The 24414-nt window shown below is 39.5% G+C and overlaps 2 protein-coding genes across 2 annotated transcripts in view; both read left to right on the top strand.

The window, feature by feature from the left end:
* MORC1 (MORC family CW-type zinc finger 1) overlaps nucleotides 1-8314 on the top strand; it is a 151708-nt gene extending 143394 nt beyond the window's left edge. The window contains 3 exon segments of the mRNA XM_027550561.1: nucleotides 4769-4963; nucleotides 7588-7674; nucleotides 7676-8314. Coding sequence (XP_027406362.1) covers nucleotides 4769-4963; nucleotides 7588-7674; nucleotides 7676-7747 — 354 coding nt within the window. The 3' untranslated portion in view covers nucleotides 7748-8314.
* A 6188-nt stretch (nucleotides 8315-14502) lies between these two features.
* GUCA1C (guanylate cyclase activator 1C) overlaps nucleotides 14503-24414 on the top strand; it is a 39293-nt gene continuing 29381 nt past the window's right edge. The window contains 3 exon segments of the mRNA XM_027550549.1: nucleotides 14503-14557; nucleotides 14560-14617; nucleotides 14619-14700. Coding sequence (XP_027406350.1) covers nucleotides 14503-14557; nucleotides 14560-14617; nucleotides 14619-14700 — 195 coding nt within the window.

Raw genomic sequence — 24414 nt, 5'->3', positions numbered from 1 at the left:
AGGGAACTCTGTTTTAAATATTTACACTGTAAAACTTAGAAATTTTCTATGAATTAGTTTGTCATACATCTCAGCATATCCAGGTATATACGTGTCCTTCATATCTGTTCTAAATGATATTTTTTCAGTGTCTACACTTGATAGTGGAGCCAAGTTGTTGGGTCTTGGAGGCCAGACTGAATAACTGTTTATTCAAGATATTAATAGAGGATGAATAGGCAATGGCACCTCACTCCAGTACTCTTGCCTGGAAAATCCCATGGACAGAGGAGCCTGGTGGGCTGCAGTCCATGGGGTTGCTAAGAGTCACACACGACTGAGTGACTTCACTTTCACTTTTCACTTTCATGAATTGGAGAAGGAAATGGCAACCCACTCCAGTGCTCTTGCTTGGAGAATCCCAGGGACAGGGGAGCCTGGTGGGCTGCCGTCTATGTGGTCGCACAGAGTCAGACACGACTGAAGTGAATTAGCAGCAACAGCAGCAGAATCCTCTTAATGTTCAGGGCAAGTGGGATTCAAAGAAGCAAAGCAAATAAAGGGTCAGGAGACCATGAGTTCCTTTTGAAACTGAGATCACAAGCAAAATACAGAACAATTGAAATCATGAGTTTCCTCCCATGAAACTGATCTTAGGGAATTTGTTAATGTCTGGTAGCCTTAAGTACATGGTTATAAAAACTATTAATATTAAAATCATTTGTTGAAATCTGTTAGGGGATAACTATGCACCTTGCTCTAAGGTATGTATGTTTAATGAAGAGAGGACCCCTGGTAGTTACAAACTTCTTTGGTCACCTTGCCCTGACTGCATCAGCAATTTCCATAACTACTAGAACAGCAGCTGATTCATAACAGCATTGGTGGTCCTGCGTAACCCAACCTGAACTACCATCTTTCATTCTTTCGTTTTGCAAGCCATCTGCTCCATCCAAAATGGAATTTCCCCAACCTACTACACTGGGAAGCCTCTGAGCCTTTGCCCATGCTATCCGCCCCAAATACTCTTTCCCATTTCCCCAGTCCACAGCTGTCTCGAGTGCTTAGCCAATGCTGCCTTCTATCTCAAGCCTACCTTAGTCTCTCCATATGAAACTAACTAATCTTGACTTCTGTGTTCTGAGAGAACCTTAAAACTCTATTTTAGCATTAATTAAATTTTCTGCCTTATATTACAGTAGTTTCTTGTATTTTATTTTATCCCCAATTAGATTATAGAATCCTTGAAATTAGCAATCCTCTCATATTCTAGAGGCATCAATAAGAACCTTTGATGCATCTGGACCTTACTAACATGCATTGAATCAAAGTTGATTATTTCTGCTACAGTGTCTGCCTGCACAAACACATGCATGTTCTTATAAACAGAGGACAAAAATCTATAGATCTTGTAGGCCTGCCTTACTTTGTGCAAACTTGTTAGGATTCCGGAGCTCCAGAGCTGCCAGAGCTCTGACTTTTTTAATTCAAGGCAGAAAATTAAATCTCAGTTGAATATCCTTTCTTTAAAATCCTAATTCTATCCTGAATTAATAGGGTTTGGAAGAATTCCATTTTTGATCCACCACAAATACCTCTACAAGAGTGAGTTTAACCAGCAGAACTAAGCCTCTCATCCTGTTACAATTCTATACCCACCTTAATTAAAATGTTAAAACAGCCAGAAGTCCTTTTACATTGAGCTTTAAAAGTTGTCAAAATTGTCACCTTTTATAGAAATCTCGTGGAGATGTTAGCCTGAGAAAGAAAGAAGCATAAATCAAGAAACTGGCTAAGTTGGCCAGTAGCCTTTGAAGGAAATATAGTTCGCTGGTTACAAAATAGTGAACTTTGAGAGACTGAATATGATTTTGAATATAGTGTGCTGTATAAACATTCTTAAAGCTATACTGCATTAACAGTGCTGTCTTTTGAACTTAAAATTAATTATAGATACACAGCAAATTATAGACTAGTAGAGAGGTCCCATGTACCCTTCATCCAATTTTTCCTAATGCTTATTTTTCATAATTATATAATTATAATGCAATATCAAAACCAGGAAATTGAAATTGGTAGAATGTGTATCTCATTTTGTCATGTGTGTGGATTTGTGTAACCAGCACCACTGTCAGGATACAAACTCCCATTACCACAAAGATCTCCCTGTGTTAGCCGGCTATAGTCACATGCCACACACACAAACACCCCTCACCCCAGGCAACCACCAAGCTGTTATCCATCTCTATAGTTTTGTCATTTGAGGAATGTTAGTGAAACGGAATCATAGAGTAGGTGTCGTTTTACAAGTGGCTTTATTCATCAATGAAATTCCCTTCAAATCCATTAAGTATAACAGTTGCGTATTTCTTTTTATTGCTGATGAGCAATACTATTATGTTTCTAAGTAATAATTGTTTTTCGTATTCTGTATTTCTTTTTAATTTTATCTATTTTAGTTTGTTTTATTATTGTTGTTGCCTTTTATAAGAAAGTGTTTCCTGGCTATTGTTCAGGATGGCAAAAGCTGTAAATTCTAAAGTTCTGAAAACTAAGAACTGTAATTGGCTGCTGACTTCTGAACTGTCTATAACTCTGCCGTCATTATTCCCACTGTGTTGAATTATTTACCCTGCTCTCCGTGGGAGATCTCACTTCCTAGATTTGACAGAAGCCTCCACCGGAAGTGCCTCTGATGCTTCCTGGAGGAGGTGGTGGTGGCCTTAGTTGTAAGCCATCAGCTTCTTGTAGGTTGAAGGAAGGATTTTCAAAAATGGCTTCCCCTCCAAGATCTCAAAACGTAGCCTGTTTTTCAAGGCAGGATTGGCCCGCATGCGTGAAAACCCCTTGCTGGTGAATGCTGAACATCTGCTGTCCCAGCTTTTTACTGTTTAGTGTCCTATGGCATTGGAAATAAAGGTGCATGAAACCAGTTTTCGGTTTTTTTACACTGAGGTTACATTCCAGAGGGAAAGAGAGATAATACACACTTAACTAAGACATAAATAAATATACAGTGTGATGTGCTATAAAATAATTGTGTAAGCCCAGGGGATAGACAGTCTTGGTGTGTTGGGGAAGGGGAGGCTATTTCAGATACAGAGAGCAAGGAATATCTGAGCCGTGTTTTAATACTGGTTGAGGCCAGGAAGGAGCCTTGTGCAGACCTGGAGCTGAATTTACTGAACAAAGAAAGCAGCAAGTGCAGGAGGGCCTGTGACAAGAGAGAGCTTGGTGTATACCAGGAAGATCGAGGGCTAGAATTTAGGAAGTAAGGTAAGAAGAGGGAAAGCCAGGTCAAGGATTTCAGAGTCTAATTCCTCGTGCCCTCATACAAACATCCAGGCAATGTAAGTCTCTAAAACATCTAAGATTTCCTTACATGGCAATCTATAGATCTCACAATGAAGTCTCACCTTTAATACCGCACATGATATATGTGAGTGTATGTATGTGTGTAAACAGGTGTATATATGGCCAATGTTTGCCACTTTGGAGTGGTATTTGGGTCCCCACTCCCAAATATTCCCTCAGTTAATAGCACATGGAAGTTTACCTTTGGGGGTAAATTACTGATGTCAACCTAACTCAAGTACCTTAAGTCAGGACTTTAATGCTCTTCAGTTTAATGGAGACTCCGCACCCTCCTCTCAACTCTAGTAATATCTGTGCCTTACTTGAGGCACAGTACATTTTCTCCTGTAAGATACAATATTCACATACTTGTATTCTCTTATTCTGTAGACTAGAAGGTTGTCGAGGGCAAAGACTGAACCTTGTATATCTCTTCATCACCTATTATAAAATTCAGTGCCTTGAATTTAGGAAGTAGTCAGTGACTATTAAACAGAATTCAGTGTGCTTAGGGATGTTTGTTTGTTTAAAGAATTTTATAGAAAAAGGAGAATTGTGTGTGAGGTCAAGGAGTACTGAAAGGAGATAACATGGACAGTGCTGGGCAAGAGCCTGCGTGTGCAGTGAGTGTGGTGGAAAACAGACACGGCTACCTTACAATTTTCCTGGCAACCCAGCATGTTAGAACACAGAAACCTCCTTATTGCAGAAACATTCAAATGTTTGTCAAAACAGAATTTGCCCTATATCTCTTTTCTCAGAATACCCCCTGGCCTCCTCAAAATGTTGATACAGGCAGTTAATGTCATTTTGAAATTGAAGCATTTGCTGCTCCATGCCTTCTCTCTGCTCTGTAAGTGCCTCAGGCATAATAAATACGAGCTCCTGGAAAATCACCAAGGCTCTTGAATCAGCAAAGGTCATACATGTTAGTAGATAACCATAGTCTTTACATCACACTAAACAACCCAAGGAGAGTGACAAACTAGGAATTCCTCTTATTGTAGCTTCTGTGTTTTTCAGCTGCTACAGATTTGAGTCATAGACAATACGTAATCTGTCTAGAAACCCCAAGTTGCTGGCTTTGTGCTATGGAGAGGGGGCACAGGCGCCTGTCCCTTTGTGCCCTGAAGAATATGTAGCCCTGTTGGGAGAACAAATCCATTATTCAGTTTCTTCTTCATTTCAAAGCAAGGGTTTCTGAGCCAACCCTGGTGTGCCTGCTCATATCATAGTTACTAGACTGTTGTACATTTTTCCTCCTTTCTCTTCCTCTTCCTCTTCCATCAGATTGTCAGTTCCTTAAGGGATCAGTGTATCTTAAACGTAGACTACCCAGAGTACATACATATAGGGACAGATGTGTAGAATTGTGATATGAAGGGGAAAGTAATATTTTTAAAATATGCTAAAACTATTTTAAAAACATTCCCAGATCTGTGATGTTTACATGGTCCAATATGAAAAAAAACTAAAGAGAAGGATTCAGTCTGTTATCTGCGATGCAAACAAAAGAGCAGTAGTTAATGAAGTATCTCTGGGACAATGTGAAAAAAAGAGAAAACTTACTGAAGATAAACTGAATAAGCTTCGTGTAAAACTGGCAGTATTATTGCAGAAGCTTCAGCTGGTAAGTAGTTAAGTGTTGTTTGAGTAGTAGGAACACATGCTGTGGAGAGAGCCGTGGGGTGGCTTCCTCTCCTGACATCGTCGTCCACTTACTGAGTGGACTGAGATCACTTATTGTAGCCTTCACTCTCCCTAAGACCTGGAAATCACAGATAAATGAGCTTTAAAAGTATAAATTAGAACATTGTTAAAAGACCTATTATTTTTTCCCTTAAAAAAAAAATTAGAAGCTTTGGGCTGTTGATATATTTCGATTATTCTGCCTTCTCAATAGCTTATTTCTAGTAGGAATTTTAAAAAAAATTTTTCAGACAACAAAACGTTTTAATTTTTATCCTAACATATAGGTTAAAAAACAGACTTTTCTAATCTTAGAAGTGAGGTTAGAGAAATCAGGAAATATCATGTAAGTATGAATTACTGTTCCTCTTGTTTGTTTTTTATATATTTAAATACATGAAGAATTGGGCTTCTGTGATAGATTGGGTCAGTAAGGAACAGTCTGTCTTTGATTACAGTATACAGAAATGCTGGGGAGAATATATCAAAAATTCAAATATATATAGCCAATGTTGAAAAGGTCTCTCTGTAGATGCTAAAAAATAAATTGAGAAATCAGCAGTGAGCCCAGGAACTATGTCTGTGTTGCTCAGCTTTTCTTGGGGTGTAAATAAAGGTTGTTGAGTGGGACCCCTAGGAAAGATCCCTAAGAGGGGTTCAGAGAGCTTTGTAGAGGCCCTCGGGGCAGGTCTGTGTCTGGAGCAACTTGGCATCGTACACTCAGCACCGCACATCCCATTGCTTCCCCAGCACTGTGGGTGGACACCGGCACGCTCTCGGGGCTGCTTCACAGCCAGCCTTTGGCTCAGTTCATTGTCATGGTAACCTGGAAGATCCTTAGATATCATAGAACCTGCTTTAAAAATATACGGAACAGGGCCTGAAGGGGGAGAAAATTATCTTGGGCCGCACAGAAAATTCAGACATCGGCCCTGAGTCTGGGACAGGAGATGGGTCCTTCCTGGGCCATGCAGGGTGAGAAGGCAGGAGCTGTCTCCCACAGAGAGTTCAGCCTGGAGCATGGCCTTGCTGGTGAACTGGGTCCACACACAGTAGGGTTTCAGTGATGTCTGTTGTTTCACTAACAAGAAAAGCTATAGAGACTAAAGGTCTTCATCACAGTAATAGAATACCTCTCTCTATCAAGAAAATTCATAAAAACTATTGGGTCTCATAATAGCAAATCTGTTCAGCTAGGAAAAAATAAATGAAAGAATACTAGTTTACTCTTCTTTCTGTGTCAGACCCTGGGTTTCCTCAAAGTAACCAAAGTAATTATATCAGCACTAACTTAATTTGTTTTATTCACAAAGTTTAGTAAAGAGGTGAAGGGCTTTAGCCGCATAATGTGAAATGCTTTATCCAGTGTCATTGGAGAGGTGCTCAAAGGGCTCCTGCTTTCCCTACTTGAAATTGCCATTTTCCTTGCCTCTGCCTGAGCAAGTACCGTGGAATAGAGCAGAGACGAGAGGTTAAATGGACCTGGAGCAGTCTTTTGGGGCAAATCGTGAAGAAGCTGAGGACAAGAACCAACCTGGAGTCCTAGGAGGAAGTCTGGCCTGCTGGGTAGAAAGCAGGAGCCAGGGAATTAGACCAGACGGAACAGGTTGAAAGCGGTTAGTGTCAGAAAGGGTCACACAGGGCTTGCCTCAGGGTCTGTGAATATTTTGAAATCCTAATGAATATCAGCATCATGGAAACCCATCTGCAGAAACAGGGTCCTATTTACAAAGCTGGGATGTGGTATAGTGCAGACTTGTTAGAGGACTGAACAAATCTAGGGCAAATGGAACAAAGCAGACAACACGTTTAATGGAACCAGATGAGGGATGGAGAAACTGTGGTAGTGCCAGATACTTGGAAACAGTGATAACATCGGGATTATTCCTGATAGGTCCTCGCTAAAAATTCTCCTATCCATGAGCTCAGTTGGAGAGCAAGTTGATCCCGTGGTCGGGCCTGGGGGACTGAGATTTAGGGAAAGAGGGAGCATTTGTCCAACTGTTCATGGATCAAGAAACTCAGGAAAGGAGAGCTTGAGATTATCCCAATAGACTACTGAGAGAAAGAGACAGAGAAAGGGAAAGGGGGACAAATCAGGGCAGCAAGCCCAAGGCTATGGGGAAAGATGCTGCAGAGAAAAAAGGAGAAACAGAGAAGTCAGAATTTGCCTACCCATCTGTTTTGCCTCTAAGGCTCAAAATTCATGAATTTTAAGATGGAAGAGAAGAACCTGTAATACACACACACAGATAAAAATGAGATGAGTGGGGGCTTTAGGAATATGGCAAGTAATTAAATCAAAGGGGAAAAAAAAGACCACAGTTAAACAACCTCCACTACAGAAGAAGAGGAAAAAGAAAAAGATCCAAGGTCCTAACCACTTGTGAACATAAAATGAGATTAAATGCAAAATCATTTCAAAAGGTTAAAAGCATTATTCAGATGCAAACTGGGTTTTGTTGCTACATGATTTATGGGGAAGACTGGTCCAAGGTCACCCAGACAACCGGGCTCAACCCCGTAGCTTCTTCCCCAATTATGACTGCTGCTTCTCTTTTCCAGGGTGGTCCAGCCGGAGACCTGGAGCAGATTGATGCTTACTTAGAAGCTTTGCTGAAAGAAGATAATCTTCTTTTTCAGAAGGCTTTTTGTAAATAAAGTGACTACAGATACAGGGCATTGCCTCCTTTTAGAAAAAAAGGAAAGTATTTCTCAAAATTAGAAGTCAGAAAAGGCATTCCCTTTTTTAAAATGCTAATAAGAAAAAAAAAGGAAGATTCTTTAAAAGAGAAATCTCTTCTGTTCTTGTTATTGTAAAGTTCATCTTGTTTAATGGTACAAAAATTTTGTATTTTAAAAATGGAGACTGAGTTATAATTTGCATATTTCCCAGTTCTGTTCTGTAACTCTTCCTGTTCTTTCAGAAACCATTTCCAGAGTTCTCTAATTCTCATGTGAGCTACTAAGAAAGAAATGTTGCTTAGGCTTATATTTTGTTTTCACTAAAAAGATTGTAAAAATGGTTCTTAAGAGCAATACGCAAAGGACTACAAAATCACCTCCTTATGAAACTTCAGTTGAAAAAGGAAGACATTATACCCCTTCTCCACTACAGCCAGCATTCAGTAAAGCAGGTAATATACATTCCCAAAACAACTTTGAGATATATTTGATATATCTTACATATATTACATATATATTACACATATAAAAATTGTATTATATTACACATGTAAGAATTGTACATTTTCCTTGATAACTTTTGTTTAGAAATGTTTGCAACTTTGGATAAAAGCAATAAAACATTTAATAGTTCATGTAATTGTATAATTTTATTTTTATGTACATGTATGTAGTACAATCACTCAGTCGTGTCCTACTCTTTGCGACCTCACAGACGGTAGCCTACCAGGCTCCACCATCCATGGGATTTTCCAGGCAAGAATACTGGAGTGGGCTGCCATTTCCTTCTCCAGCAGACCTTCCCAACCCAGGGATCGAACCTGGGTCCCCTGCATTGCAGACAGACGCTTTACCATCTGAGCCACCAGGGAAGCCCATGTAGTACAAAACTGAAAACAGGAGAAATGGAATATGGTGAAAGTTTTTACCACATTCTTGTCTTTAGCTACTTAATTACTCTTCTTAAGAGGCATGCTTTTAACAGTTACTTATGAATTCATCCAAAATCAATGTATATACAACTTTATAAATTATTATATGGATATAAATACGGATGTAATGGCATCCAAAAATGCTGTTGTTTTTTTCCCACTTAATTTATCTTCAAGATCATTCCATATCAGAATCAGTACATGTAGGACTATCTCATCTTTAAACTCCTCCTTATTATTCCATTCTATCAGTTCAGTTCAGTTGAGTCGCTCAGTCATGTCCAACTTTTTGTGACCCCGTGAATCGCAGCACGCCAGGCCTCCCTGTCCATCAACAACTCCCGGAGTTCACGCAAACTCACGTCCATCGAGTTAGTGATGCCATCCATCCTCTGTCATCCCCTTCTCCTCCTGCCCTCAATCCCTCCCAGCATCAGAGTCTATTCCAATGAGTCAGCTCTTCACATGAGGTGGCCAAAGTACTGGAGTTTCAGCTTTAACATCATTCCTTCCAAAGAAATCCCAGGGCTGATCTCCTTCAGAATGGACTGGTTGGATATCCTTGCAGTCCAAGAGACTCTCAAGAGTCTTCTCCAACACTACAGTTCAAAAGCATCAATTCTTCGGTGCTCAGCCTTCACAGTCCAACTCTCACATCCATCCATGACTATTGGAAAAACCATGGCCTTGACTAGATGGGCCTTTTTTGGCAAAGTAGTCTCTGCTTTTGAATATGCTATCTAGGTTGGTCATAACTTTCCTTCCAAGGAGTAAGTGTCTTTTAATTTCATGGCTGCAGTCACCATCTGCAGTGATTTTCGAGCCCCAAAAAACAAAGTCTGACACTGTTTCCACTGTTCCCCCATCTATTTCGCAGGAAGTGATGGGACCAGATGCCATGATCTTAGTTTTCTGAATGTTGAGCTTTAAGCCAACTTTTTCACTCTCCTCTTTCACTTTCATCAAGAGGCTTTTTAATTCCTCTTCACTTTCTGACATAAGGGTGATGTCATCTGCATATTTGAGGTTATTGATATTTCTCCCCGCAATCTTGATTCCAGCTTGTACTTCTTCCAGCCCAGCGTTTCTCATGATGTATTTTGCATAGAAGTTAAGTAAGCAGGGTGACAATATACAGCCTTGACGTACTCCTTTTCCTATTGGGAACCAGTCTGTTGTTCCATGTCCAGTTCTAACTGTTGCTTCCTGACCTCCATATAGGTTTCTCAAGAGGCCGGTCAGGTGGTCTGGTATTCCCATCTCTTGAAGAATTTTCCACAGTTTATTATGATCCACACAAAGGCTTTGGCATAGTCAATAAAGCAGAAACAGATGTTTTTTCTGGAACTCTCTTGCTTTTTCACTGATCCAGCAGATGTTGGCAATTTGATCTCTGGTTCCTCTGCCTTTTCTAAAACCAACTTGAACATCTGGAAGTTCACGGTTCAGGTATTGCTGAAGCCTGGCTTGGAGAATTTTGAGCATTACTTTACTAGTCAAAGGTTAATTGACTGTAAATGTTTGGGCTTATTTCTGGGCTATCTATTCTGTTCCATTAACCCATATGTCTGTTTTTGTGCCAGTCCCACACTGTTTTGATTACTGTAGCTTTGTAGTATTATCTAAATCTGTGAGGTTATGCCTCCTACTTTCTTCTTTTTCTTTAGGATTGCTTTGCCAATTCTGGGTCTTTTATGGTTCCATATAACTTTTAGGATTATTCTAGTTCTGTGAAAAATGTAATGGGTAATTTGATAGGGATTGTGTTAAATCTGTGGATTGCTTTGGGTTGCTGCTGCTAAGTCACTTCAATCATGTCCGACTCTGTGTGACCCCATAGACGGCAGCCCACCAGGCTCCCCCATCCCTGGGATTCTCCAGGCAAGAACACTGGAGTGGGTTGCCATTGCCTTCTCCAATGCATGAAAGTGAAAAGTGAAAGTGAAGTCACTCAGTCGTGTCCGACTCTTAGCGACCCCATGGACTACAGCCCACCAGGCTCCTCTGTCCATGGGATTTTCCAGGCAAGAGTACTGGAGTGGGGTGTCATCGCCTTCTCCGATTGCTTTGGGTAGTATGGCCATTTTAACAATGTTAATTCTTCCAATCCAAGTGCATGGAATATCTTTCCATTTCTTTGAATCATCTTTAGTTTCCCTTATTAATATTTTAGAATTCTTAGCATATAAATCTTTCACCTCCTTGATCAAGTTTATTCCTAAATATTTTTGATGCAATTTTAAAAGGGATTTTTTTTATATTCCCTTTCTGATATCTCATTGTTACTATTCATTCTTTTTTCCACATTTATATTTTCTCATCCTTTTGGATTTACGTGCACACAACAGTGAACATTCTTATAAATATGTTCATTTCACATGTGTGCAATTGTACTTGTTAAATAAAATTTCAGAAGATGAATTGTTTGGTCAGAGTGTATGTACATTTTATATATTGCCTAATAGCATTTCATAAAAATTGTATTAATAAACACCCACAACAATATATGAATGCCTATTTCCTCCCACCTTCACCAAAATCATGAATTATCAAAGTCTCTTATGTTGTTAATCAAATAGCTGAAAATGATATATACTTGTAGCTTTAATGCACATTTCTTATAAGTAAAACTGAGTGCTTTTTCATGGTTAGAATTCATTTGAATTTTAGAATTTGGCCTTTGTTCATTTTTCAACTTGGCTATATTTCCCTGCTAATTTATAGGAACTATTTTTATATTTGTATTAAATATTTTATATTTAAACATTTTATATTTCTATATCTTTTTTATATGATGTGTATCACAAATATTTTCTCACAGTTTTTCATTTTCATTTTTTATGGTGTTGTGAGTCATGTGAAATTTTTGGTTTAATTTCATTTATGGCTTCTGGGTTTTTAGTCATATTTAGAGAGTACTTTTTAATGCTAAAATTATAGGAAAGTTTACCTTGCTTTCTCTAATAATTTTGATAATCATATTGCTAAATCTTTGATTAATCTAGAGTTTATTTTGATGTAAGGGGTAAGTTAGAAATCTGACTTTGTTGTGTATGTTTCAAGATAGCCATATTAATGAACCAGAATTAACAAATGAATAATCAATCCCAGTGATCTGCAATACCATATTATTGCATGTTAATTTTCTATTTGTATTTGTGCTGAGTTCTAAAAAACAAAAATTTTCTATTTTCTCTATTGATCATTTCATCTTTTATTTTCTTGTTGGATCCATGTTGTTTTGCTAGGACTAGTTAATAATTTTATTTTTTGAAATATTTCTTTGTATCCTTGCATGTGCAATTCTCATTCAAACTTAGAATGAGAATTAGGTTTTCATTCACTGCTTACCCCTCAAATTTTATTGGTATTTTGTTGGGTTTGTAGTAATATTATAGGTTAATACAGGGAGAATTGCTTATATATATGTGTGTGTGTATATATATATTTCTACTCAAGACCAAATAGGCTTTTCTGTTACATTCAAGTCTTCTTCACTAGTAACCTATATTAGAATTTTAAATTTTTCTTCAACTACATCTAGCATATTATAGTTATATTTATTGTAATTAATTAGATTTATTATATGGCCTATTATAAATGAAATGTTTCTTCCCCTTTATCTTTTGACTGGTTAATGTTTTATATAGCAAGATTTCTGATTTTTGGATATAAATGTTATATCCAGTGTAAGAATTCTTTTTATCTCAAGTAATCATTATACAGATTTTTTTAAAGCATAATTGGTATGACTAAGTACAGTTTCTGGATCTCAGGTCCTTGCATTCTTGATCTATCCAAAGTTTTCCTTCCATAAGGGATATTCTTGGCCCCTTAAAAACTTTCATTATCTTCCTCTGCCATCATCAGTGTCCATTCTTCCTTTAATCTAAGAACTGGTGATTAACAAATGTTAATGGTGAGAAGTCAGTGCCTCTGAGCATTTTTTTGGCAGACATTTAGAAAGAGTCTGAAGTGGGACTTTCTTAGAGAATTGTTTTTGAAAATTTTAACAGAGTATTCCTCATATTTCCTAACTGAATAATCCTCAGGGCCGAGTCCTCAGTATCTCAACTTCTCTTTTTACTCAGCATAAGAAATCTCATCTACCCTAATGGTTTCAAGTAATACTTCCAAATAAATAAGTCCTAAATTTCTATGACTTTATTGAACACCTATTATCTAACTCTAATTATAAACTAGAAATTTTCTGTTGAAAGTCTACATCGATGTGTTTGAAAGAAAATTAATCATAACATCCCTCTTCCTGTCAAGGCAGTTCATTTAGGCTCCAGAGGGGTTTTATAGTGAAGAATAGGGACTAAAGCAGTGACTAGACTTATGAACTGAGTCAGCATGGGAATTGGGGAAATAAAGTGGAGTAAGTTTAGGGGAGGAGATTCATCTTGGTACCAGATGACTCTAGGAGGAAATAATGTAATTCTGTTACTCTTAAATATGGATTGTAGCAAGATGGCTTGGGGACCACAGAGACAATTCATTTCCATTATTAGACCCTGGGTACAGTTTTTAGGCCCAATGGCTCAGCTTTGAAGTCCACTGGCAATTTGGGCTTGGCTGGGACCAGATAAGCTCAGGGACCAGATAATCCCAGGGACCAGAGTGGGATAAACCTAGCAGCAGAGAGTATGGTAGATGCAGGTTTGAGAGACAAAAGAGACAAGAACAGAAAAGCGGGTAGGGTCCGTGGCAAGTACAATGCCGGAAGACACAGCTCAATACCTTCCTTTTTCTGCAGACCACACTTTACCGCTATCACATCTACAACTCTTCTTACTACTCATTATTTACTTATTTCCCTCTCCTGAACATAGAATTTCTTTCATTTTAACAATACTCAGAATGTTTCATTTTTCCATGGCTTAAAACACATTCTTCATCTAAATTTATCTTCACAATATTCAGATGTGAGAAGGAAAACGTGCTGTGTGACAAGTCGCTCAGTTGTGTCCAACTCTTTGTCACCCCGTGAACTGTAACCCACCAGGTTCCTCTGTCCATGAGATTCTCCAGACAAGAATACTGGAGTGAGATGCTATTTTCTCCTCCAAGGGATCTTCCGGACCCAGGGATCAAACCCAAGTTTCTTACATCTCCTGCGTGGGCAGGTGGGCTCTTTTACCACTAGTGCCACCTGAGCACGGGGAAACTGAAAGTGACTTCCCAGCCTGAGCCAGGCCTTGGCGGGCCCTCAGCAGGCTCTCTCACAGTTGAGAAGGAAAATACTCTTGATACTATTTTACTGATGAGAAACTTGAGTCTTACCGAAGTAATATTTCTATGTAGTTAATAAGTGGTGAATAAAGTGTAGAACCCACACCTCCTGATTGTAAATTCCTTCCATTAAGCCCCACTGTACGACTCAATAATGTAGGGGTGTGTGTGTGTGTGTGTGTGTGTGTGTGTGTGTACATGCTCAATCGTGTCTGACTCTTTGTGACCCCATGGACTGTGCCCTCTAGGTTCCTCTGTCCATGGAATTTTCCATGCAAGAATACTGGAGTAGGTTGCCATTTCTTTCTCCAAATATAGGTGTAATTTATGGCTAACAATATGGCAAGGATTACCCTCTAAAATATTGTCTCTGTCCTTTACAGAAAAGTATTTATCTGAATGGTAGTAAGCAACAATCCCATCAGATACTAACCGATGACCTTGGTCTTAAAATTGTACAGATATTCATCTCACTGGCTTTCTATTCTTATTTAGCCTATAGCTGTAAGAGGTTTAGAGGAGTTTTCTAAGAGCATATGTTAACCTCAAGTTTTAGTGAAGCGTGAGAGACTAAATTCAGAAAGACCTTACATGAAAATAGAGAAAAAGCTATAGACTGTGAATCAGGATGGGGACTGACAAATCTGTAGTGGGTGGTGAGACAGCAGTTCCTGCTAATGAGACCTGTGGTACAGAAAACTTACAATGGAATACCCATCCAGTCTGCAAACATTGCCTGAGTTTGACGTGCTTGGGTCTGCAAGGTCTGAATCAAAAAGTCAGTCGACATGTTGATCAAGTCTGTAATACCATGGTCAAGAACAAGGTAAGAACTTTTACTTATCATTTGGGTATGGTTCTGCATTTCCTCCTTTTTTCAATAAATAAAATAGCTTGAGGTAAATGTGTGTGTTCCACCGAATTGTGAGGTCTTCAGAGAACCCGCAGCTTGTAGGTAAGTGAGTCATTAAACACATTTAGCACTGCCGGCATGAAAATAATTGGGAACTAGCCTCTCCGCCCTTGGAAATGTTCTGCATGTAGGGAGTTATTTTAAAACCAAATTAAATCTCGGCATGGAATTCTAATGCTATCGTTTAAACAAATCTAATAAGTGCAGATTGATTTACAAAGACTGTTTTCAAAGTATTTAATGCATTGGTGACATTTTATAGAAAAGCAAATTACAGGAACCTACTTTTAAAAGTGTGATTGCATCTGGATTGGCAGATAAAATCAATACAGATTAGCCAACATGTTGTTCATACTCAAATCAAAAGTTAGAATGCTTCATAATCCTTTCCTTTTTTTCATGTCTGACCAATTTAGTTTGGGGAAAGCCAGAAAAAAAAAAAAAGTACAGTTTTAAATTCAGATAAATGTTAGTTTCTAAAGATTGTTACTCAACTATTGTCTCAAATTTACTCATTCCTGAAGAGATACTGCAGATTTAATTATATGTCTTAAAAATAGAAAAATGAGAAAAGAAAAGCATGCTGCTAAGTCGCTTCATTCGTGTCCGACTCTGTGCGAGGCATAAGAAATCCCACCAGGCTCCCCCGTCCCTGGGATTCTCCAGGCAATAACACTGGAGTGGGTTGCCATTTCCTTCTCCAATGCATGAAAGTGAAGAGTGAAAGTGAAGTTGTTCAGTCGTGTCCGACTCTGTGCAACCCCATGTACTGCCACCTACCAGGCTCCTCCGTCCATGGGATTTTCCAGGCAAGAGTACTGGAGTGGGGTGCCATCGCCTTCTCCAAAAGAAAAGCATAGGATAGGAAAAATAAGATAAAAAAGTAACAATCTGAAATACTGGGCTAAATTCTTCCTATCTGCTTTTCCTTGTACATTTCAGTTGTTTTGTCTGTAGATTTGTATATTTCAAAATGTACTGATTCCATCTAGAACAAAAGGCAAGGGAAAATACTACTCATAGAAAAATAGATGACTTTAGAAGACTGTGCATGATAATAGAAGATAAAGAAGAGATAATTAACTCAGTACAGTTAAAGCTACTGTCTGTCCATTAGGATGTATGGAATCAAATACAGCTTTTAGAGCTTTTAAGCCAAAAAAAAAAAAAAAAACACAAAAAACAGATGACTTAGATGTAATAGCCAGGAATTTGGGAATTTTAAACCTGAGTAAAATTAACAGCTATTTTAATCCTTGTGGCAATGACAGAAACAGAGTTTTTTTTAGGACATTATTGTCCTTTGTTCTTTGTTTTCAAATATGCATTAAGGACTGCGTGCTTATCATGACAGTGTTTTCTTCCTCATTAATTTAACTTAGTGTAGATGCAAGCAAACCCAGCTCTACCCCCAAGGAGCTTACAAGTCAGTAGGAAAATGAGGCAGATTCTGCTTTTGTTCTTAACTATGAAAAAGGATTTTGATATGCTATAGACTGAATGTTTATGATGCCTTCTCAAATCCTATATTGAAACCTCAGACCCCAATATGATGGTATTTGGAGGTGAGGGATCTTGGGGGTGATTATTTCATGAGGGCTGAGCCTTCATGCGTGGGATCCCTTATATAGAGGCCCCAGAGAGCTCTCAGCCCGTTTCTCCATAGGTGGACATGGTGAGAAGACAGTTGGCTACGAATCAGGAAATGGGCCCTCACCAGACACTGAATCTGCCTGTCCCTTTGATCTTGGACTTCCCAGCCTAAGAACTGTGAGGAACACATTTTTGTTTAGACCTTTCTGTCTTTGGTATTTTTGTTGTAACAGCCTGTTGTGCTCACTGTCCTGTTGCGTGTCTTTGCCTCTGCCTATGCTGTGCCTTTCTCTGCTCGCTTCTTCACGCGCCCACCCCCCAGCATTCTCTGTGTCTAACTCGTGTGGCTGTTGCTGACCTACTCCCTGTGCCTGCTGTGAGCTTCCCAATGGAAGTCTGCTGCTACAGACTAGCTTTTCAGACTCTGACGATGGTATTCCTGAGAGTTTAGAAAATAAGCTATCAAGTATCAAGTACTTAAGGTATTTTTCAAAGGTGTTGATGTTATGTCCCAGACCAGCAATTTTGTTGTCAGCCCTGTGTTTGTGAAAGCACTGTGGGTATCAGAGGCTTCTATGCAAGAACAGGCAATGGCGTCAAGGAAGCAGAGGCAGACACTTGGCCAGAGTGTCTGGGATGTGTGTGCCACTGGATCGAGAATCCTGTCGGTGACAGTTGTGGAACAGCCATATCAGAGCTCAACTGAAATGGCTGGGAAGTTCTGCTCTTCATGATTAATCATCAGTTCAGTTCAGTTGCTCAGTCGTGTCCAGTTCTTTGTGACCCCACAGATGGCAGCATGCCAGGCTTCCCTGTCCATCACCAACTCCCAGAGCCTGCTCAAACTCATGTTTATCGAATCAGTGATGCCATCCAACCATTCCATCCTCTGTCCATCCCCTTCTCCTCCTGACTTCAGTCTTTCCAAGCATCAGGATCTCTTCCAATGAGTCAGTTATTCACATCAGGTGGCCAAAGTATTGGAGCTTCAGCTTCAGCATCAGTTCTTCCAATGAATATTCAGAACTGATTTCCTTTAGGATGGACTGGTTCAATACCCCTGCAGTCCAAGGGACTCTCAAGAGTCTTCTCCAACACCACAGTTCAAAAGCATCAACTCTTCGGTGCTCAGCTTTCTTTATAGTCCAACTCGCACATTCATACGTGACTACTGGAAAACCATAGCTTTGGCTAGACGGACCTCTGTCGACAAAGCAATGTCTCTGCTTTTCAATATGCTGTCTAGGTTGGTCATAGCTTTTCTTCCAAGGAGAAAGTGTCTTTTAATTTCGTGGCTGCCGTCACCATCTGCAGTGATTTTGGAGCCCAAGAAAATAAAATCTGTTACTCTTTCCATTGTTTCCCCGTCTATTTGCCATGAAGTGATGGGACCAGATGCCATGATCTTAGTTTTCTGAATCTTGAGTTTGAAGCCAACTTTTTCACTCTCCTCTTTCACTTTCATCAAGAGGCTCTTTAGTTCTTCTTCACTTTCTGCCATAAGGATAGTGCCATCTGCATATCTGAAGTTATTGATATTTCTCCCGGCAATCTTGATTCCAGCTTGTGCTTCATCCAGCCTGGCATTTCACATGTTGTACTTTGTGTATAAGTTAAATAAGCAGGATGACAAGTTAAATAAGCCTTGACGTACTCATTTCCCAATTTGGAACCATGTTGTTCCATGTCCGGTTCTAACTGTGGCTTCTTGACCTGTATACAGATTTCTCAGGAGGCAGGTCAGGTGGTCTGGTATTCCCATCTCTTGAAGAATTTCCCATAGTTTGTTTTGACCCACACAGCCAAAGGCTTTAGTGTAGTCAATAAAGCAGAAATAGATGTTATTCTGGAACTCTCTTTCTCTTTCTTTGATCCAATGGATGATGGCAATTTGATCTCTGGTTCCTCTGCCTTTTCTAAAGCCAGCTTGAACATCTAGAAGTTCACAGTTCATGTACTGCTGAAGCCTGGCTTGGAGAATATTGAGCATTACTTTACTAGCATGTGAGATGAGTGCAATTGTGAAGTAGTTTGAGCATTCTTTGGCATTGCCTTTCTTTGGGATTGGAATGAAAACTGATCTTTTCCAGTCCTATGGCCACTGCTGAGTTTTCCAAATTTGCTGGCACATTCAGTGCAGCACTTTCACAGCATCATCTTTTAGGATTTGAAATAGCTCAACTGGGATTCCATCGCCTCCACTAGCTTTGTTTGTAGTGATGCTTCCTAAGGCTCACTTGACTTCACACTCCAGGATGTTTGGCTCTAGATGAGTGATCACACCATCGTGATTATCTGGGTCGTGAAGATCTTTTTTGTATAGTTCTTCTGTGTATTCTTGCCACCTCTTCTTAATATCTTCTACTTCTGTTAGATACATACCATTTCTGTCCTTTATTGATTTATCATAAAGGTATTTATGATTTCTGTCTCTTTTTATGATTTATCATAAGATACCATTTTGCTTAGGAAGCAAGTAAACCCACACAGTGATGATTAATGCCACAAAAGTTGTGGGGGATCTCAACATAAAATGAAGTCATAAAATGAGAAGAGTAAGAATTGCTCATTATCAGGTGATAGCAAGAAATGATATGCAGTTTTGCATAGGAAAACAAAAAAAAAGCCATATATTTAATTAGATCAATAAAACTATCAGCTGTCCAGAAACCCAGAGGATTTACTCTTTCAATGGAGCTCCTCTGCAGTTTTACTATTCTGGATGGAAATCATTCTAGAAGACTTTCCTATTTCCTCAAAGTGCTGGTAAACATTTTCTTGATATTAGCCATTATTATGAACATTGATTGTTACACTTATGAAATACCAAGAAGTACGTATGCCTACTGAAGTTGCTGTGGCTAAGTTTCATAATGTCAGAAATCCTGAAAGTACATGCTTTTGTCGTGTTTGCTTTTCTGTCCCTTTTCCTGATGTCAAACATACCATACCCAGCTTTCTGATTGTTACACCAAAAAGCTTCCAATCTTTTTCTCCCTTGCCATTTCTGACTGGCTTTGGCTTGTACTCAAGCCTATAAGAATAGTGCTTAGAGTAAATAGATTCCAAAATATAGAGTATCAAGTTTATTCCTTTGGCTAATCACACTCCCTTGTAGGTTGATATTTGACACTCAGTAAACATTTTGTTGTTCAGTAGCTAGGTCATGTCTGACTCTGCAGGCCCATGAACTGTAGCCCTCCAGGCTTCTCTGTCCATGGGATTTCCCAGCAAGAATACTGGAGTGGGTTGCCATTTCCTCCTCCAGGGGATTTTCCCGACCCAGGGATTGAATTTTAGTAAACCAATGGGCTATGCAGAGAACAAAATTTACCAGAGTCACTAAAATGAAACTTCTGACTTTTATATTAATCTACAATTGTGAGAATAAGGAGGAAGACTAGCGGTATACTAGGAAATGTTAACAACTAGTGTTCTGAGGGGAAGTAGCCCTGGTAACACTTGCTGGTTTCCATAGTATAAATATGCCCACCCTGGCCAATTTCAAGCTAACAATCATTTAATACTTGGCTTGCAAATTTTCTGAAAATTTAACTGTCAGCCCTTACCAGCAGGTAGAATAAACTCCAGCACACCAATGGGATGGGAGTCATAGAGTTAAATCCTTGTCATTTGCTATAATAGGAAGTAAATAAAGTCTAAAATTGATAAATCAAGACATAAGCAGAATAAGCATCTCAATTGTAAACATGTAAATAAAAGGCTAGAAAAAAAAACCAAAAAGTTCAAAGTTTTAAAGCATAAGTCTTTTAATTTTAGATATGTACATGTATGATATACATGATAAAAATAAAAATGGATTTTTAAAATTTTGTAACAAAAAGAAATGGAATAAAGGTATTATTATATTAGCCAGTCTTTGTAGGTGAGGTCAGTGATGGAAATTGCTCTCCTCCAAACTAAGGTCTGTTTCTGTGGAAGGCACAACATAGATGCCTTCATTTCTACCACTAGGAATTGTCCCTTCCATTATGGAAATCCTATGGATTTGAAGCTGAGGGTTGTGTTGCTCAGTTGCTAAGTCATGTCAGACTGTTTGCAACCCCATGGACTGCAGCACACCAGGCTCCTCTATCCTTCACCATCTCCTGGAGTTTGCTCAAATTGATGTCCATTGAGTCAGTGATACTATCAAGCCATCTATCCTCTGCCACCCCCTTCTCCTTTCGCCTTCAATTTTCTCCAGCATCAGGGTCTTTTCCAATGAGTTGGCTCTTCTCATCAGGTGGTCAAACTACCAGAGCTTTAGCTTCAGCCTGACCCAAACCTGGTAGTGAGTAACTTCATCAAAACATGAAGTCTCCATTAAAATATACAACACAGTAACATCATGTAATAAACCCACATAGGGTGAGACAGCAGGACTTGAAGATAAGTGGGCTCCAAGGACTGACCAGGGCCACCTCCTTCCCCACATGTACACCATTGATTTGCTAGGGAGAATGAGTCTTTATCTAACAACTCCCTGCCAAAGCAAAAGATGATGGAAGGCTGATGAGCATTTGAACTGGGTCTGGGCCAGCACCAGTATTCCAAAAACATTATGAAAAATGTTATTGCTGGCTATCAGTTCCTAAGAGGCTTTGAAAGTGGACACGGCTGCACTGTTCTTACCTGAGTATCCACATGCTTCACCTGGAGATGAATGCAAAACACCCAGTTCCCTGGAAACTTCTTCCTAAACTAGACATGAACCTGCACCCTGGGATCTAAGCATCCAGCGTGGGTGATACTGAACTTCTTAATACTTCTGCTCTGCTGAGGTCCAGTCAGAGGCTGGCAGTGCAGGAGAGCTTGCGCTGCTATTATCCTGTACTCCTTTCATTCCAGCTGCACTGCTTTCTTCATGCTACACGCTCAGTTTGCTCTACTTCATTTCACTGTTCTCTTTTTAAATGCAAGTGATGCATGTATTCATCCTAATGAAACAGAAGTGCAGAAATATGAAGAATAAAAATGAAAAATTAATCATCCCCTTTAAGGGGATATTTCCCAAGATGAGGCACCAAGCCCAGTGGCATAAAGTGGATGTTGAACAAACATTTACTGAGTCATTGAATAAAATAACAAGGGAAGTGACAACTCTAGTAGCCTTTAATACATGGACCTCTTTCCATTCCTCTCTCTCTCCTTCACCTTCCCCTCTTTTCCCCATATTTATACCAAGGAGGGATACTGTGTCTTCCAAATTTTAAACTAGTGATCAACTAGAGTGATTATCTCAATTATCTCACAAATTTTAAATGTATTTTTTATTTGTGCAGCTGGTAAGAATTTAAGCTCACACAGGCATTTAAAACATGTTGATTTAGTTTTCCATAATTAAGTTCTATTTTCAGTCCCCATTTTACCTAGATTTCCCCCTCAACTTTTCAGGGTTGCCTATGAACCCAAAGGGGTGGCTCTAAAACTCAAGGAATTAACAGAGGGCAGAGGAGCCTCTGTCCCACCCTTGTGTTTGCTGAGACAGAATCTCTCCTCATCTGCTACTTCACGTAGAAGGTCCCTGTCTCCACATGGCTAGGCCTGCTGTGTCGGATTCTCTCCCTTGGCTTGTCTCTACTCTTAGCCACAGAGGCCTGTTAGCCTGGCTCAGGATTGTCTGGCCAAACACTCCTCACAGCCTTTCCTCCCAAGCTCAATATGTTCTACCCAGTAAATCACAGGTGCTTCTGAAAGTATTAGGTAGCATTTCAGGGCTCTGAATAGCTCTGGTCATTTGTGTCTCAGCACAGAAAGAATTTAGCTGGAATAAAAGTCACAGACAAGTGATGTATTAGAATAAAGTGAAAGGGTGCTGTCTTGAGTACTTCGTGACTTACATGTTTGTAATCAAAGAAAGTGGGGAGGGGAGAAGACCTTCTTCATCATTCTTGAGTGGACATTATGCTTTCGTCGTCAGCTTCTCCTCCTGAGCAGGGGAGTTTTCTTGTCCCTATATGGTCAAGCTAGGTTCACAAATTGTTTTTTATGTATGCTGAGAGTATGTCCTAATTTACTGAGCTCACTGGGCAGGATGTGGGGCTCATGCTACAATTGTTTTATTGCTTGGGGGCATGTCTCTTAGTTTGGTTACATGGTTCTGTTGCTGAGCAAGCCTGCTTGGTTTTGTGGTTAAGTAAACTTTCTTTCTTGAATGGTCATTAACTTACAGGTATTAAAAAACAAAGACATCACTTTGCCAACAAAGGTCCTTCCAGTAGTTATGGATGTGAGAGTTGGACCATAAAAAAGGCTAAGCACCAAAGAATTGGTGCTTTCTAACTGTGGTGCTGGGGAAGACTCTTGAGAGTCCCTGGGATAGCAAGGAGATCAAACTAGTCAGTCCTAAAAGAAATCAACCTGAATATTGATTACTGGATATTGGAAAGACTGGGGATAGAGCTGAAACTCCAATGCTTTGGCCACCCTGATGCAAAGAGCCAACTCATTGGAAAAGACACTGATGCTAGGAATATTGAGGGCAAGAGGAGAAGGCAGTGACAGAGGATGAGATGGTTAGATGGCATCACTGACTCAATAGACATGAGTTTGAGCAAACTCAGACAGTGAACAGGGAAGCCTGGCGTGCTGCAGCCCATGGCATTGCAAAGAGTTGGATACAGCTTAGCGACCGAACAACAGCAACTCATACATTTTCTATTTACAATTCCCTAATGGGATTAACTATTTAATCACCAACATTTAATCACCTCCTTTGTTCCTTTATTCCTATTGCTTCTACCCTTACCTCTGCCAACTGCACCTGATATGTCTCTCCTCTACCCTTCCAACTAGTTTGGACCCTCACAGAGCAGTGCCTTTCTTCCCACTGTCTTGCAACTCTCCTTTCCTTCCCTATTTGTCACTTCCCCCGCCTATGGAATGCTTATTTAACTTGAGAGTAGCCAGGAGAAACTAGAGAAACTCACTCTAATTATGTGTTCTTCCAAATCTTTTGTTTATGGCATACATTTTATGCTTTGAATCCCAAATGGCTTAAACAGTTGAAACTCAAGAGCTAAGAATGACCTCTTGATTTCTGCTTTTCTGCTGCACTGTCTTATTTCTCAGGCAGTGAATGTCTTTACTGAACGTGGGAGGGCTGAATGATGGAAGGGATTACCCGGAGCAAAGTCACATCCTTAATACACCATATTATTAACTCACTCTATTTGCAAATATTTTATCGAGCTCCTGGGAGGCATGATGTAAGGAAGGTAGGCACAAAGATGAATGGTAATTGGTCCCTGTCCTCAAAGGCATTTACAATCTAGCCAGATGACAAATGCATCCTCATAAAAATAAAAGTGAATAAAGAATCAAAGATTGAAAGAAAAGCATAATACTTACTCTCTAGCTTCATGGTTCATGATGGGTCTTGGGACTATAGGGCTGCTTTTAAAACTTGTCCAGCCTATTCTTAGGCAACCTGACTGGGAGGGCCAGAGAGCTCTTCAATTCCATCTCAGCAGTTCAGGTAACAGGAGAAAAATCACACTCAAGTTTTGGAGGGTTGTGGAGGTGGGGGTGAGTAAGTAGGTAGAAGACATGATTTCTGTGCCCTGAAAGAGTTGATAATCTAGTGGATAAAAGTCATGTCAAAATGAAATGCCTTAAGATGAAAATAAGTCAATGTAATACAGCAAACTATAGCAGGGCTGTGCTATTCAAGGTACATTTACTGAGATCAGAAAATGCATTGAAAACCAAGTCGTACAGTTAGTTAGGAAAGATTTTGTGGAGGCATTTTGAGATCTTCAAAGAAATGAAGAGGTTGAATTATGCTAATAAAAGCTAACGCTTAATGAACATTTCCGTACCAGTTACTGTCTTAAAACACTTTATTATTTTATAGAATTCTCACAACAGTAACACAAGAGTAGGTACTATTTTTATCATTTCCATTTTACAGATCAGGACCCTGAAGCACAGAGAGGCTAAGTAACTTGCCTAAAACTACATAGCAGAATTGGAACGCTGACAGTCTGACACCAAAGGTTGCACTCTAAATTACTCTGGTATTTCCCACCT

The sequence above is a fragment of the Bos indicus x Bos taurus genome, chromosome 1 (assembly GCF_003369695.1).
Source record: "Bos indicus x Bos taurus breed Angus x Brahman F1 hybrid chromosome 1, Bos_hybrid_MaternalHap_v2.0, whole genome shotgun sequence".
NCBI classification, from domain to species: Eukaryota; Metazoa; Chordata; class Mammalia; order Artiodactyla; family Bovidae; genus Bos; species Bos indicus x Bos taurus.
This window is presented reverse-complemented; position numbering and strand designations above follow the sequence as displayed.